This window comes from Hippocampus guttulatus, chromosome 19, assembly GCF_054856545.1.
Source record: "Hippocampus guttulatus isolate MCC_2025c chromosome 19, RoL_Hgut_1.0, whole genome shotgun sequence".
In the NCBI taxonomy this organism is placed as follows: Eukaryota; Metazoa; Chordata; class Actinopteri; order Syngnathiformes; family Syngnathidae; genus Hippocampus; species Hippocampus guttulatus.
In genome coordinates this window covers 9,906,902-9,921,650 of record NC_141279.1, presented here as the reverse complement: position 1 = coordinate 9,921,650, position 14,749 = coordinate 9,906,902, and the positions used below count along the sequence as shown (strand labels likewise).

The window sequence follows — 14,749 nt, the reverse complement described above, 5'->3', positions numbered from 1 at the left end:
GTGCGAGTTGGTTCAAGCTCACTTTGACCATTACGTTTAAACTTTAAATTTGGTAGCCAAACGGAACCGTGTGACGCCTCTTCCTGACAACTGCGTTACAGGCCAGCCTCTTTTGTGTTTGCACGACTTTGGTGAGCGCTATAACTCTTACATTTTCAGACATCCATAAAACACACATATTCTCTGTTGAAATGAGCATTTAAGGGAGCGATTTTGCAGTTTTCGTCGCGTATCATCAAGTGATAGTCCAACTCGTCGCTTCTATCCGGGACGAAAGAGTGACATGTTCTTACATGTTCTGCTTTCATTTGCAGTTGATTTTATTTGGACTTGTTTCGGCATGGAGATTTCATTTGAAGGCAAACACGCTCTGGTCACCGGAGCAGGAAAAGGTAAACGCAAGACGGAAAAAAAAAAAGTCTCCTTGCGGCTATCGTGGTGTTTAGCGTCCCCAGTGGATGGTTTTGAACACCACGATCAAAGTGTTCAACCCCCCTCATCAGTAATAAAACACTATATGCTTCTCGACTAAATAAAATACAGTGTATAGTTAAATGTAATCCGTGCTACTTTTACATAAATGTATGCCAAAAATATTGGCACGATGTTCAAATAACGGTATGATAGTACTCATTGGTTCTTTGTTGCCTTTTCAAACAGCTCTGGTGCATTTTGACTATGTATATTTAACTCTTGTTCATATTTTAGGATAATCCAAAAAGCCACACAACATTTGGAGAAGCTGACCTTTATTGTATAGCGAGATTATGCAACAATAATTGAAAGACAAAACAATAAATTATCGTTTCGTGGTGACGTTTTTGCAGATTAGGTTATATAAATCGTCATGCCAAATTTGTCTTTCTTACGAGAAAATGTAAAGCCTTCCTGAAGGTAAGACTATGTTGACAGAGTGCAGGTGTGTATTTTGTTTGCACTCCCCCCCCCCCCCCAAAAAGATATGAATAAATGTCAAATGAATTCATTATATGTGCCTGCAACCCAAGTGAAGATAAAACGGTTCAGATAATGGCTGGATCTGTGTTTAAAATGACATTCATCCCTGAATTCAACTTTTTGTCACACCGCGATGAGGGTCGTTTGTGTTTGTCGTCTCACCTCCTGCTTTATTTTGAAAGACTAATTCTCCTCCCGTTTCAGGTCACTTACCCTTCCTCTTGTGCCAGTTTGATTGTCAACCCCACCGTGATTGTTTCCACCTGTTGCTCCCTTACCTTGTGTTAAAATGGTTCTTGGCTCCCTTTGTCCTGTGCCAGTGTGTTTCGTTCTTGTCCTCTTGTATCTATTATTGTAAATGTGATATTTGCTCCACGTACAGCACTTTGTATACAGCGGTGGCTGTTATAAAGTGCTCTATAAATACAGTTGAGAAGAGTTGTGCGTCCACTCCAGCCTCTCGCCACAGATCTGACCAGTCCTTGCACTATTTCCACAGCCTTGCCGTTTCGAGTTGTCAGTGGCTGATCCTCAAATAAATCTTTTTACTTTGAACCCTGCAACTTTGTCCTGTCTGTGTCCAAGCCTGGTTCTGACAGTTGTGGTTTAAACTGGAACATCAGTTTGCGTTACATTTCACATTGGGTTATATAGATCATTGTAATCCTATCAGGAGGCACCATACACGACTTTCGTCTAAATTCAGAGGTCATGAGTTCATATCTGGTCTCCGGTAAGAGGTATAGGAAATGGATGCGTGAATCTGTAAATTTTCATTACAATATGAGGGTTATATTAACACAATATTTAAAAAATACAATGAGACCATATTTTGAATGTATGATTAAGTAGTCATATTTACATTATCATCTCTTTTCGATTATTTTTGGGACTGTGTGGCCCTAAACGTTGAACAATTTGTTTTTGTTGTATTAATTCACACTCCCTTTGTTTTTTGTACTGTATGTACTGTCTCTCAGGGATTGGAAGGGCCACGGCTTTGTCGCTGGCGCGTTACGGCGCAATTGTCACAGCGGTCACCCGGACGCAGTCTGACCTGGACAGTCTGGTGCACGAGGTACAGGATTAGTAGTATTCGAAGTACTGTATTCCGATTTGCTTTTTTTACTCCTGCATCCATGTGTCTCTTTTCTGGTGTGTTGCCGTAGTGTCCATCCATCGTCCCTGTGCGTGTCGACTTGGCAGACTGGGGGGCCACAGATGCCGCCCTCAAAAACATCGGTCCCATTGATCTACTCATCAATAATGCTGCATGTGCCACACTCCAGCCATTTCTTGAGGTCACACCTGACCAATTTGACCAGTAAGTCAATTCGTGAACAAGGTTATTATGGTTGCCGAGAACTAGCGAAATAACTCCAACTGAAATTGGAAAGTGAAAATGTGGCCAAGTAAGTCAATGAAGTGTCTTCTTCCTAGGTCCTTCACTGTGAATGTGAAAGCGGTGCTGCATGTCTCCCAGGTATAAATAAAGAATTGACTGTTTTTGAGCAGCATGTTGAGGAGCTACTCTTACTCCAAACCGTTTCCACCGAATATAAGAAGGCTACCGTATGTGTGTGGCAGGTCGTGGCAGGTGGGATGATAGCCAGAAGATCAGGAGGCTCCATCGTCAATGTGTCTAGCCAGGCGTCACAGTGTGCCCTCAAAAACCATACTGTCTACTGTGAGTAAACCGAAGTCCCATATTTCTAGAACTGACTTTGTAATTGTTGCTAAGAAAGAGCACAATGTCTCTTGATTCATCTTGTATTTGATACACCTTTCAGGTGCCACGAAAGGAGCACTGGACATGTTGACCAAAGTCATGGCTCTGGAGCTGGGACCCCATCAGGTACTCTGCGTTATCGGATGCATAGTAGCATTTACCGTATTTTCCACAATAGAAATGTTGACTTTCTTCCACAACCACTATTTCTTTATCACCGTATTTTCCGGACTGTAAGTCGCAGTTTTTTTTTCATAGTTTGGCCGGGGGTGCGACTTATGTGTGAAATTATTAACACATGGCCTGCGTGGGTTTTCTCCGGGTGCTCCGGTTTCCTCCCACATTCCAAAAACATGCATGGCAGGTTGATTGGACGCTCTAAATTGTCCCTAGGTGTGAGTGTGGGCGTGGATGGTTGTTCGTCTCTGTGTGCCCTGCGATTGGCTGGCAACTGATTCAGGGTGTCCCCCGCCTCCTGCCCGAAGACGGCTGGGATAGGCTCCAGCACCCCCCGCGACCCTAGTGAGGATCAAGCGGTTCGGAAAATGGATGGATGGATGGATGATTATGTCATTTCACATGTTATTTTCACATTAAACGACAAGAGGGCGCTCTCGGCCTGTGTTGATAAATTGACTATGAGTTTGACGTAAGCGACGTAGACGAGGAAGCGGCGCATCGTCTACCTCCCGAGTTGGGGGAGTTGTTTAAAAGTGACACCAAGGATGAAGATTTCATTGGATTTAGTGATTTGGAGTGAAAGTGATAGTTTTGCAATCTTATTAGCATGTTCTTTATGCTAGAGTTATCTGAATAACTCTTAATATTTTTACGTCGTTACTGACATTACCAGGCATGTCAGTCATGTAACGTTAGTACACTTATTCAGCCTGTTGTTCTCTATTTTATTTTAATTTTAAATTGCCTTTCAAAATGACATGTGTTTTTGGTGTTGGATTTTATCAGATAAATTTCCCCCAAAAATGTGACTTACACTCCAGTACGACTTATATGTTTTTTCCTTCTGAATTATGCATTTTTTGGCTGGTGCGACTTATAATCGGAGCGACGTATAATCTGAAAAACACGGTAAGTGGAATAATATTGACCCTTTCTTGCACAACAAATGACAACCTGTCCACTGTAGTAACCGCTGTGCCTGAAAGGGAACGTAATAAAATCGGCTAGTAGTTTACGTTAAAAAATATGTTTAGTTTTGAAAAAAAGAAAGCACAATAAAGATCCATTTAAAAACACAAACAATATTTCATGCTTACAGAGCCCCTGAATGAACATTGGTGGACGAGGGGTCATTGTGCCCGACTTGCATCGTAGTATGCTTTTATTGTATACACTTTGTCGCTGTTATTATGGAGTCTTACTGAATGTCCCATGTGGCCTTTGTCAGATTCGCGTGAACAGCGTGAACCCCACCGTGGTGATGACGGAAATGGGCCGTCGAGGTTGGAGCGACTCGGAGAAAGCGAAGACCATGACATCCCGCATCCCGCTGGGCCGCTTTGCAGGTTGGAGTCGGCAGTCTTGACTGCTCCTTTGCCTTGATCGCAATTAGCCTCTGCTCGTTCAACGCTAAATTAATGTTCTATAATATCGTACATCTGAAACCATGTTTTTTTCCCCATCACATTATCTCGGTTGTTTTTACAACCTTCGCCGATTTGATTTAAAAGCAATTGTCAAGTAAGTAGTACAGCTTGTAGGTCACATCAAAGGTGAACAACGTTTGAAATGATTTAACTTGATCTCTTTGTATGATAATAACCTCGCATTTGAACAGGGGGTGTGTAGACATTTTAACATTATCAACCACATAGTTTGCTATGCCAGCCCAAAAAACAAACAAAAAAAATCAATTACAGTGATCCCTCGCTACTTAGCGGTTCACTTATCGCGGTTTCAGTGTATCGTGGATTTTTCCAAAGTACTGTATTCAGAAAAAAAAGGCTGAATGACTCGGAGGTTTTGTACATGCCTGTACTGTAAATCCAGCGGACACTCATTCAAGGTTGGTTCCGGGTGCGACATCGGCCAATGACAGCACCGATTGGATTTATCCCATGAGCTGATTGGCTCCGCGTCTTCACAGCCCCGCCCAGCACCTTCAGTCTCATCACGCTGGTGACTGTCTGGCATACTGTCTCTTCTGTTGCTTCTACATGCGCGTCAGAGAGAGAGAAAGAGGGGACGGGTGTTGGCCTGCCCGAAAGCAGCAGCACCACCGTCTCTCTTTGCCTCCTTGTTATGTTCAATAAAACACGTGGAGACTGACGGTGCTCACTGCCGTTTATTGTCAGTAGCCACCTTTTATATCAACACTTTTCGGCAACCGTCCACTTTACGGCCATGATGTCACGCCGTCGTAACATGACCCTGTGACCCGATTAATTGTCTTATTATGATATATTCCCCTCCGTGAGCCGTCACCTTACCGTGGTGGAGGGGTTTGTGTGTCCCAATGATCCTAGGAGCTAAGTTGCCTGGGGCTTTATGCCCCTGGCAGGGTCACCCATGGCAAACAGGTCCTAGGTGAGGGACCAGACAAAGGACGACTCATAAAACCCCTTATGATAAATAAAATCAATGGCACTCAGTTTCCCTTGCCCGGACGCGGGTCAGCGGGGCCCCCCTCTGGAGCCAGGCCTGGAAGTGGGGCTCGTTGGCGAGCGCCTGGTGGCCGGGCCTACACCCATGGGGCCCGGCCGGGCTCAGCCCGGAGAGGCAACGTGGGTCCCCCTTCTCATGGTCTCACCACCCGTGGGAGGGGTCAAAGGGGTCGGGTGCAATGCGAGCTGGGCGGCAGCCAAAGGCGGGGACCCTGGCGGTCCGATCCTCGGCTGCAGAAGCTAGCTCTTGGGACATGGAATGTCACCTCTCTGGCAGGGAAGGAGCCCGAGCTGGTGTGTGAGGCAGAGAAGTTCCGACTGGATATTGTCGGACTTGCCTCCACACACAGCCTGGGTTCTGGTACCAGTTCTCTCGAGAGGGGTTGGACTCTCTTCCACTCTGGAGTTGCTCACGGTGAGAGGCACAGAGCAGGTGTGGGCATGCTCATTGTAAGTAAGTAAGTAGTACAGCTTGTAGGCCACATCAAAGGTGAACAACGTTTGAAATGATTTAACTTGAACTTGAGCGAGAGAGTGGGGCGGGTGTGGGCCTGGCCGAAAGCAGCAGCACCGTCTCTCTTCGCCCCCTTCTCATCAACACCGATTAATTGTCTTATCATTAACACATCGGCTGCGTGGGGATAGCTGGCCAGGAACTAGCTGGAGGCTCACGGTGGCTACGCCGTCAGGCCGTCAAATGAGGGCCGCCTTCTACGCCAGGGGTCGCCAACCGCCGGTCCGCGGACCGCTACCGGTCCGCAGAGCATTTGGTTCCAAGCCGCACAGAAAGAACTTGCCTTAATTCCGTTTTATTTATTTCAGAATTCGAAAGATGTATTATTTTGAAAAATTACCGGATTCTCCGTTACATCCGTCTGTGTCACGCTTGACACACGTCAAGCCACGCTTCTCCGTCACGTGACCGATTACGCTAAAAACAAAACGCCGGAGCTCGCAAAATGAGTTAAAAAAAACTGCTGGAGATCACAAATGACAGCGGCCTTAAAAGTACGTTTGAGACAACTGGATTAAAGTTATGGCTGAATACTCGGAGATCGCCACAATAGCACTGTTGCTATTTATGACATCCTACCTGTGTGAGACGGGGGTTTTCTGCAGCAACTAAAACAACATTACGAAGGAGACTGGACATAAACCACACACTTGAGGTGTCATTGTCTCCTATTACCCTGAGATGGGACCGTCTGGTTGCAGAAAATCAAGCTCGGGGCTGTAGTGAGTCGTCATTTTCATGCACTTTGAATTTGCGATGTTTCGTATTTTGAATGCATTAAACATTACCAGTGTTGCGATCAGTGTTGCGGCCAGATTCGACGCTCCTTGTGTTTATTATTATATTTCGAAAACACCACAGTTTTCATGCAGCTCATACCATATTATTTTGTTGTATTATTTCCGCCACACTTTAAATGCCGGTCCCTGAAAATAGTGTCTGACATAAACCAGTCCGTGGGGCAAAAAAGGTTGGGGACCCCTGTTCTACGCCACCAGCGCAAGGCTCTCTTCTCTCTGTCAGCTTCTCTCTGAAGGCAATGCTGATGAATTTTAATTACTATATAAGGTTTTATAATTAAAGATTTAATTAAATAGGTGAACTGCTATAGTCTTTGTCTCAAATATGTCAAGTATAAATACTGTTTACATATTTTAAACATGCTGGTACCCACAAACCCTGACACAAAAATTCCTAGGGCGGGGCAACTCCCACTTCGCGAATTTTCGTCTTTTGCAGGGGGTTCTGGTCCCTATTAACCACGTTAAGTCCATCCATCCATCCATCTTCTACCGCTTATCCGGGGCCGGGTCGCGGGGCCAACAGCTTTAGCAGGGAAGCCCAGACTTCCCTCTCCCTAGCTACTTCTTCCAGCTCTCCCCGGGGGATCCCGAGGCGTTCCCAGGCCAGCTGGGTGACATAGTCTCTCCAACGTGTCCTGGGTCTCCCTCGGGGTCTCCTTCCCGGTGGTACATGCCCGGAACACCTCACCAGGGAGGCGTTCAGGAGGCATCCGAATCAGATGCCCATGCCACCTCATCTGGCTCCTCTCGATGTGGAGGAGAAGCGGCTCGACTCTGAGCCCCTCCCGGATGACCGAGCTTCTCACCTTATCTCTAAGGGAGAGCCCGGACACCCTGCGGAAAAAACTCATTTCGGCCGCTTGTATCCGGGATCTATTGCAGAGATGCAATACTGAGGCCACTAAAACGGACCCCCTCAACGCTTCGGCTGCGCCTAGAAATTCTGTCCATAAAGATTATGAACAAAACCGGCGACAAAGGGCAGCCTTGGCGGAGTCCTACCCTCACTGGAAACGATTCCGACTGACTGCCGGCAATGCGAACCAAACTCTGACATCGGTGGTATAGTGACCGAACAGCCCGTATCAGGGGGTTCGGTACCCCATACCCACGAAGCACCCCCCACAGAACTCCCCGAGGGACACGGACAATCGCCTTCTCCAAGTCCACAAAACACATGTAGACTGTTTGGGCGAATTACCGCGTTAAGTGTATAACAAAAGGGTAGGAGTGCTGTGTCTTACCAACAGAGGGAGACAAACACACCACCACAACCTTGCATCCACTTTATATTGGAGGCCAGCAAATTTACGGTTTGCTTCCACACCCCATTCAATACGGTACTTTCAGACGCACATTTTTTTTCATGCAGTTAAAAAACTTGAAAACCCACATTTTTTTTATGTGTGTGTGTGTCTGTTTGTGTCCAGAGGTGGATGAGGTGGTGAACAGTATTTTGTTCCTGCTGAGTGATAAGAGCACAATGACAAATGGAGTGGCCCTCCCAGTGGACGGAGGGTTCCTGGCCTGTTAAACGAGCACAACATCACTATCAACTCTTCAGCAGTCGTCTGTTTGGTGTCTCGTCAACATTATATTTAGTCTTTCACGTCAATTGTAGTTCTGGTTAATGTACCCTTATTTGTATCATCTTTGTCTATGTAAGCGTTGCTGAGTGAGTGAAAGCCTGCGTTTGAAGCTTCTGTGAGACATGTTTTACTTTCAAAACGTTATTGCCGTTTTTTTTTTTAAATCAATCAACGGACTTGATTCTTTTACTCGGTGTGTTGGTTGTGTTGCCACAAGTGACTATATAACTGAAAACAGTTTCAGCTGAAAAAGCATGCTCGCTTCCCAAGTCTTGCATCGTCTAAATTTCCTTCATTACCATATCGTGTAGTCAAGCGCTGTGGCTGTGCAACAGTCCGGCTGTATTTCTGGCAGATTAGGTTATATAAATCGTCATGCCAAATTTGTCTTTCTTACGAGAAAATGTAAAGCCTTCCTGAAGGTAAGACTATGTTGACAGAGTGCAGGTGTGTATTTTGTTTGCACTCCCCCCCCCCCAAAAAGATATGAATAAATGTCAAATGAATTCATTATATGTGCCTGCAACCCAAGTGAAGATAAAACGGTTCAGATAATGGCTGGATCTGTGTTTAAAATGACATTCATCCCTGAATTCAACTTTTTGTCACACCGCGATGAGGGTCGTTTGTGTTTGTCGTCTCACCTCCTGATTTATTTTGAAAGACTAATTCTCCTCCCGTTTCAGGTCACTTACCCTTCCTCTTGTGCCAGTCTGATTGTCAACCCCACCGTGATTGTTTCCACCTGTTGCTCCCTTACCTTGTGTTAAAATGGTTCTTGGCTCCCTTTGTCCTGTGCCAGTGTGTTTCGTTCTTGTCTTCTTGTATATATTATTGTAAATGTGATATTTGCTCCACGTACAGCACTTTGTATACAGCGGTGGCTGTTATAAAGTGCTCTATAAATATAGTTGAGAAGAGTTGTGCGTCCCTCTCCGTGAGCCGTCACCTTACCGTGGTGGAGGGGTTTGTGTGTCCCAATGATCCTAGGAGCTAAGTTGTCTGGGGCTTTATGCCCCTGGCAGGGTCACCCATGGCAAACAGGTCCTAGGTGAGGGACCAGACAAAGCACGGCTCACAAAGCCCCTTATGATAGATAAAATCGATGGCACTCAGTTTCCCTTGCCCGGACGCGGGTCACCGGGGCCCCCCTCTGGAGCCAGGCCTGGAGGTGGGGCTCGTTGGCAAGCGCCTGGTGGCCGGGCCTACACCCATGGGGCCCGGCCGGGCTCAGCCCGAAGAGGCAACGTGGGTCCCCCTTCTCATGGTCTCACCACCCGTGGGAGGGGTCAAAGGGGTCGGGTGCAATGCGAGCTGGGCGGCAGCCAAAGGCGGGGACCCTGGCGGTCCGATCCTCGGCTGCAGAAGCTAGCTCTTGGGACATGGAATGTCACCTCTCTGGCAGGGAAGGAGCCCGAGCTGGTGTGTGAGGTAGAGAAGTTCCGACTGGATATAGTCGGACTTGCCTCCACACACAGCCTGGGTTCTGGTACTAGTTCTCTCGAGAGGGGTTGGACTCTCTTCCACTCTGGAGTTGCTCACGGTGAGAGGCGCAGAGCAGGTGTGGGCATACTCATTGCCCCCCGGCTCAGTGCCTGTACATTGGGGTTCACACCGGTAGACGAGAGGGTTGCTTCCCTCCGCCTTCGGGTGGGGGGACGGGTCCTGACTGTTGTTTGTGCATATGCACCAAACGGCAGCTCAGCATACCCACCCTTTTTGGAGTCCTTGGAGGGTGTGCTGGAGAGTACTCCTGCTGGGGACTCCCTTGTTCTGCTGGGGGACTTCAATACTCACGTGGGCAATGACAGTGAGACCTGGAGGGGCGTGATTGGGAGGAACGGCCCCCCCGATCAGAACTCGAGTGGTGTTTTGTTATTGGACTTCTGTGCTCGTCACGGACTGTCCATAACGAACACCTTGTTCAAACATAAGGGTGTCCATATGTGCACTTGGCACCAGGACACCCTGGGCCGTAGTTCGATGATCGACCTTGTGGTTGTATCATCGGATTTGCGGCCGCATGTTTTGGACACTCGGGTGAAGAGAGGGGCGGAGCTGTCAACTGATCACCACCTGGTGGTGAGTAGGCTCCGATGGTGGGGGAAGATGCCGGTCCATCCTGGCAGACCCAAACGTATTGTGAGGGTTTGTTGGGAGCGTCTGGCGGAATCCCCTGTCAGAAGGAGTTTCAACTCCCACCTCCGACAGAGCTTTTCCCATGTTCCGGGGGAGACGGGGGACATTGAGTCCGAGTGGACCATGTTCCGTGCCTCTATTGTTGAGGCGGCCAATCTGAGTTGTGGCCGTAAGGTGGTTGGTGCCTGTCGTGGCGGCAACCCTCGTACTCGCTGGTGGACACCAGCAGTAAGGGATGCCGTCAAGCTGAAGAAGGAGTCCTATCGAGCCTTTATGGCCTGTGGGACCCCAGAGGCAGCTGACGGGTATCGACTGGCCAAGCGGAACGCAGCTTCGGTGGTCGCCGAGGCAAAAACCCGAGCGTGGGAAGAGTTCGGTGAGGCCATGGAAGCCGACTTCCGGACGGCTTCGAGGAAATTCTGGTCCACCATCCGACGTCTCAGGAGGGGGAAGCAGTGCACCACTAACACTGTGTACAGTGGGGATGGGGCACTGCTGACTTCGACTCGGGACGTTGTGAACCGGTGGGCAGAGTACTTCGAAGACCTCCTCAACTCCACCAACACGTCTTCCTTGGAGGAAGCAGAGTCTGAGGACCCTGAGGTGGGCTCTCCTATCTCTGTGGTTGAAGTCACCGATGTGGTTAAAAAGCTCCTCGGTGGCAGGGCCCCAGGGGTGGATGAGATCCGCCCGGAGTTCCTCAAGGCTCTGGATGTTGTGGGGCTGTCCTGGTTGACACGCCTCTGCAACATCGCGTGGTCAACGGGGAGAGTGCCTCTGGATTGGCAGACCGGGGTGGTAGTCCCTCTTTTTAAAAAGGGGGACCGGAGGGTGTGTTCCAACTACAGAGGGATCACACTCCTCAGCCTCCCTGGTAAGGTCTATTCAGGGGTGCTGGAGAGGAGGGTCCGTCAGGAAGTCGAGCCTCAGATTGAGGAGGAGCAGTGTGGTTTTCGTCCCGGCCGTGGAACAGTGGACCAGCTCTACACCCTTAGCAGGGTCCTCGAGGGTATGTGGGAATTCGCCCAACCAGTCTACATGTGTTTTGTGGACTTGGAGAAGGCGTTTGACCGTGTCCCTCGGGGAGTTCTGTGGGGGGTGCTTCGTGGGTATGGGGTACCGAACCCCCTGATACGGGCTATTCGGTCACTATACCACCGATGTCAGAGTTTGGTTCGCATTGCCGGCAGTAAGTCGGAATCGTTTCCAGTGAGGGTAGGACTCCGCCAAGGCTGCCCTTTGTCACCGATTCTGTTCATAATCTTTATGGACAGAATTTCTAGGCGCAGCCGAAGCGTTGAGGGCGTCCGTTTTGGTGGCCTCAGTATTGCATCCCTGCTTTTTGCAGATGATGTGGTGCTGTTGGCTCCTTCAAACGGGGCTCTCCAACTCTCACTGGAGCGTTTCGCAGCCGAGTGTGAAGCGGTTGGGATGAAAATCAGCACCTCCAAATCTGAAACCATGGTCCTCAGTCGGAAAAGAGTGGAGTGCCCCCTCCGGGTCGGGGGAGAGATCTTGCCCCGAGTGGAGGAGTTTAAGTATCTTGGGGTCTTGTTCACGAGTGAGGGCAGGAGGGAGCGAGAGATCGACAGGCGGATCGGTGCAGCGTCTGCTGTGATGCGGACGTTGTATCGGTCTGTCGTGGTGAAGAAGGAGCTGAGCCAAAGGGCGAAGCTCTCAATTTACCGGTCGATCTACGTTCCAACCCTCATCTATGGTCACGAGCTATGGGTCGTGACCGAAAGAACGAGATCCCGGATACAAGCGGCCGAAATGAGTTTTCTCCGCAGGGTGTCCGGGCTCTCCCTTAGAGATAAGGTGAGAAGCTCGGTCATCCGGGAGGGGCTCAGAGTCGAGCCGCTTCTCCTCCACATCGAGAGGAGCCAGATGAGGTGGCTTGGGCATCTGATTCGGATGCCTCCTGAACGCCTCCCTGGTGAGGTGTTCCGGGCATGTCCCACCGGGAGGAGACCCCGAGGAAGACCCAGGACACGCTGGAGTGACTATGTCACCCAGCTGGCCTGGGAACGCCTCGGGATCCCCCGGGGAGAGCTGGAAGAAGTAGCTAGGGAGAGGGAAGTCTGGGCTTCCCTGCTAAAGCTTTTGCCCCCGCGACCCGGCCCCGGATAAGCGGTAGAAGATGGATGGATGGATGGATGGAGTTGTGCATCCACTCCAGCCTCTCGCCATAGATCTGACAAGTCCTTGCACTATTTCCACAGCCTTGCCGTTTCGAGTTGTCAGTGGCTGATCCTAAAATAAATCTTTTTACTTTGAACCCTGCAACTATGTCCTGTCTGTGTCCAAGCCTGGTTCTGACAGTTATGGTTTAAACTGGAACATCAGTTTGCGTTACATTTCACGTTGGGTTATATAGATCATTGTAATCCTATCAGCAGGCACCATACACGACTTTCGTCTAAATTCAGAGGTCATGAGTTCATATCTGGTCTCCGGTAAGAGGTATAGGAAATGGATGCGTGAATCTGTAAATTTTCATTACAATATGAGGGTTATATTAACACAATATTTAAAAAATACAATGAGACCATATTTTGAATGTATGATTAAGTAGTCATATTTACATTATCATCTCTTTTCGATTATTTTTGGGACTGTGTGGCCCTAAACGTTGAACAATTTGTTTTTGTTGTATTAATTCACACTCCCTTTGTTTTTTGTACTGTATGTACTGTCTCTCAGGGATTGGAAGGGCCACGGCTTTGTCGCTGGCGCGTTACGGCGCAATTGTCACAGCGGTCACCCGGACGCAGTCTGACCTGGACAGTCTGGTGCACGAGGTACAGGATTAGTAGTATTCGAAGTACTGTATTCCGATTTGCTTTTTTTACTCCTGCATCCATGTGTCTCTTTTCTGGTGTGTTGCCGTAGTGTCCATCCATCGTCCCTGTGCGTGTCGACTTGGCAGAGTGGGGGGCCACAGATGCCGCCCTCAAAAACATCGGTCCCATTGATCTACTCATCAATAATGCTGCATGTGCCACACTCCAGCCATTTCTTGAGGTCACACCTGACCAATTTGACCAGTAAGTCAATTCGTGAACAAGGTTATTATGGTTGCCGAGAACTAACGAAATAACTCCAACTGAAATTGGAAAGTGAAAATGTGGCCAAGTAAGTCAATGAAGTGTCTTCTTCCTAGGTCCTTCACTGTGAATGTGAAAGCAGTGCTGCATGTCTCCCAGGTATAAATGAAGAATTGACTGTTTTTGAGCAGCATGTTGAGGAGCTTCTTTTACTCCAAACCGTTTCCACCGAATATAAGAAGGCTACTGTATGTGTGTGGCAGGTCGTGGCACATGGGATGATCGCCAGAAGATCAGGAGGCTCCATCGTCAATGTGTCTAGCCAGGCGTCACAGTGTGCCCTCAAAAACCATACTGTCTACTGTGAGTAAACCGAAGTCCCATATTTCTAGAACTGACTTTGTAATTGTTGCTAAGAAAGAGCACAATGTCTCTTGATTCATCTTGTATTTGATACACCTTTCAGGTGCCACGAAAGGAGCACTGGACATGTTGACCAAAGTCATGTTTTTGGTGTTGGATTTTATCAAATAAATTTAGACTCCAGTGCGATTTATATGTTTTTTCCTTCTGAATTATGCATTTTTTAGCTGGTGCGACTTATAATCGGAGCGACGTATCATCTGAAAAACAAGGTAAGTGGAATAATATTAACGCTTTCTTGCACAACAAATGTCCACTGTAGTAACCGCTGTGCCTGAAAGGGAACGTAATAAAATCGGCTAGTAGTTTACGTTAAAAAATATGTTTAGTTTTGAAAAAAAGAAAGCACAATAAACATCCTTTTTTTTTTTTAAGATAAGATAACCTTTATTAGTCTCGCAATGGAGGAATTCCTAATTCACAGCAGCAAAGTTATGAATGGAAGAAGTAGAACAACAAAATATAGGAGCTGCTGGAAAGGCAGCCACTCTCGCGGCGCCATTTTGAAGTCAAAATAACAAAAATAACACAACACATAGGACAGTCATGCAATATTCACCACTTTTCTGCATAAACGTTGTTGTCTGAAGCAGTTCTAGATGAAAGAGGAGAGGATCAAAGTGTCCTTTCACCAGTGGATCAGAGATGTCATGCTGAAAATGTGCACATGTCTGCTACAAGCTAAGTTTTGAAAGCAAACACGATTTAAAAACACAAACAATTATTTCACGCTTACAGAGCCCCTGAATGAACATTGGTGGACAAGGGGTCACTGTGCCTGACTTGCATCGTAGTATGCTTTTATTGTATACACTTTGTCGCTGTTATTATGGAGTCTTACTGAATGTCCCATAAGATAAGATAATGTGTCACACCTACATGCGTCCGGATAAACATCGGGTTCAAATGAGAACGCAGACGTGC

The 14,749-nt window shown here is 47.8% G+C and overlaps 1 protein-coding gene across 2 annotated transcripts; it reads left to right on the top strand.

The window, feature by feature from the left end:
* The first annotated feature begins 78 nt into the window (after positions 1-78).
* Positions 79-14,216, top strand: dcxr (dicarbonyl/L-xylulose reductase). Of its 2 annotated transcripts, XM_086099439.1 has the most exons (13): positions 79-131; positions 315-392; positions 1,938-2,035; positions 2,127-2,281; positions 2,398-2,440; positions 2,545-2,644; positions 2,748-2,812; positions 4,095-4,212; positions 13,059-13,156; positions 13,248-13,402; positions 13,519-13,561; positions 13,666-13,765; positions 13,993-14,216. In XM_086099439.1, exons 2-13 carry the CDS (start codon positions 341-343, stop codon positions 14,085-14,087), a joined length of 1,122 nt encoding a protein of 373 aa, XP_085955565.1. In that variant the 5' UTR covers positions 79-131; positions 315-340; the 3' UTR covers positions 14,088-14,216. The 2 variants fall into 2 exon arrangements, with proteins under 2 accessions (XP_085955565.1, XP_085955566.1); XM_086099440.1 differs by lacking the exons at positions 13,059-13,156; positions 13,248-13,402; positions 13,519-13,561; positions 13,666-13,765; positions 13,993-14,216 and adding an exon at positions 8,058-8,380.
* Positions 14,217-14,749: the final 533 nt, after the last annotated feature.

Coding starts and splice junctions, on each gene's coding strand:
- dcxr (XM_086099439.1), top strand. CDS start 341: ATGGAGATTTCATTTGAAGGCAAACACGCTCTGGTCACCGGAGCAGGA. Junction 2,813..4,094: donor TGGAGCTGGGACCCCATCAG/GTACTCTGCGTT, acceptor GGCCTTTGTCAG/ATTCGCGTGAACAGCGTGAA. Junction 4,213..13,058: donor CCCGCTGGGCCGCTTTGCAG/GTTGGAGTCGGC, acceptor ACTGTCTCTCAG/GGATTGGAAGGGCCACGGCT.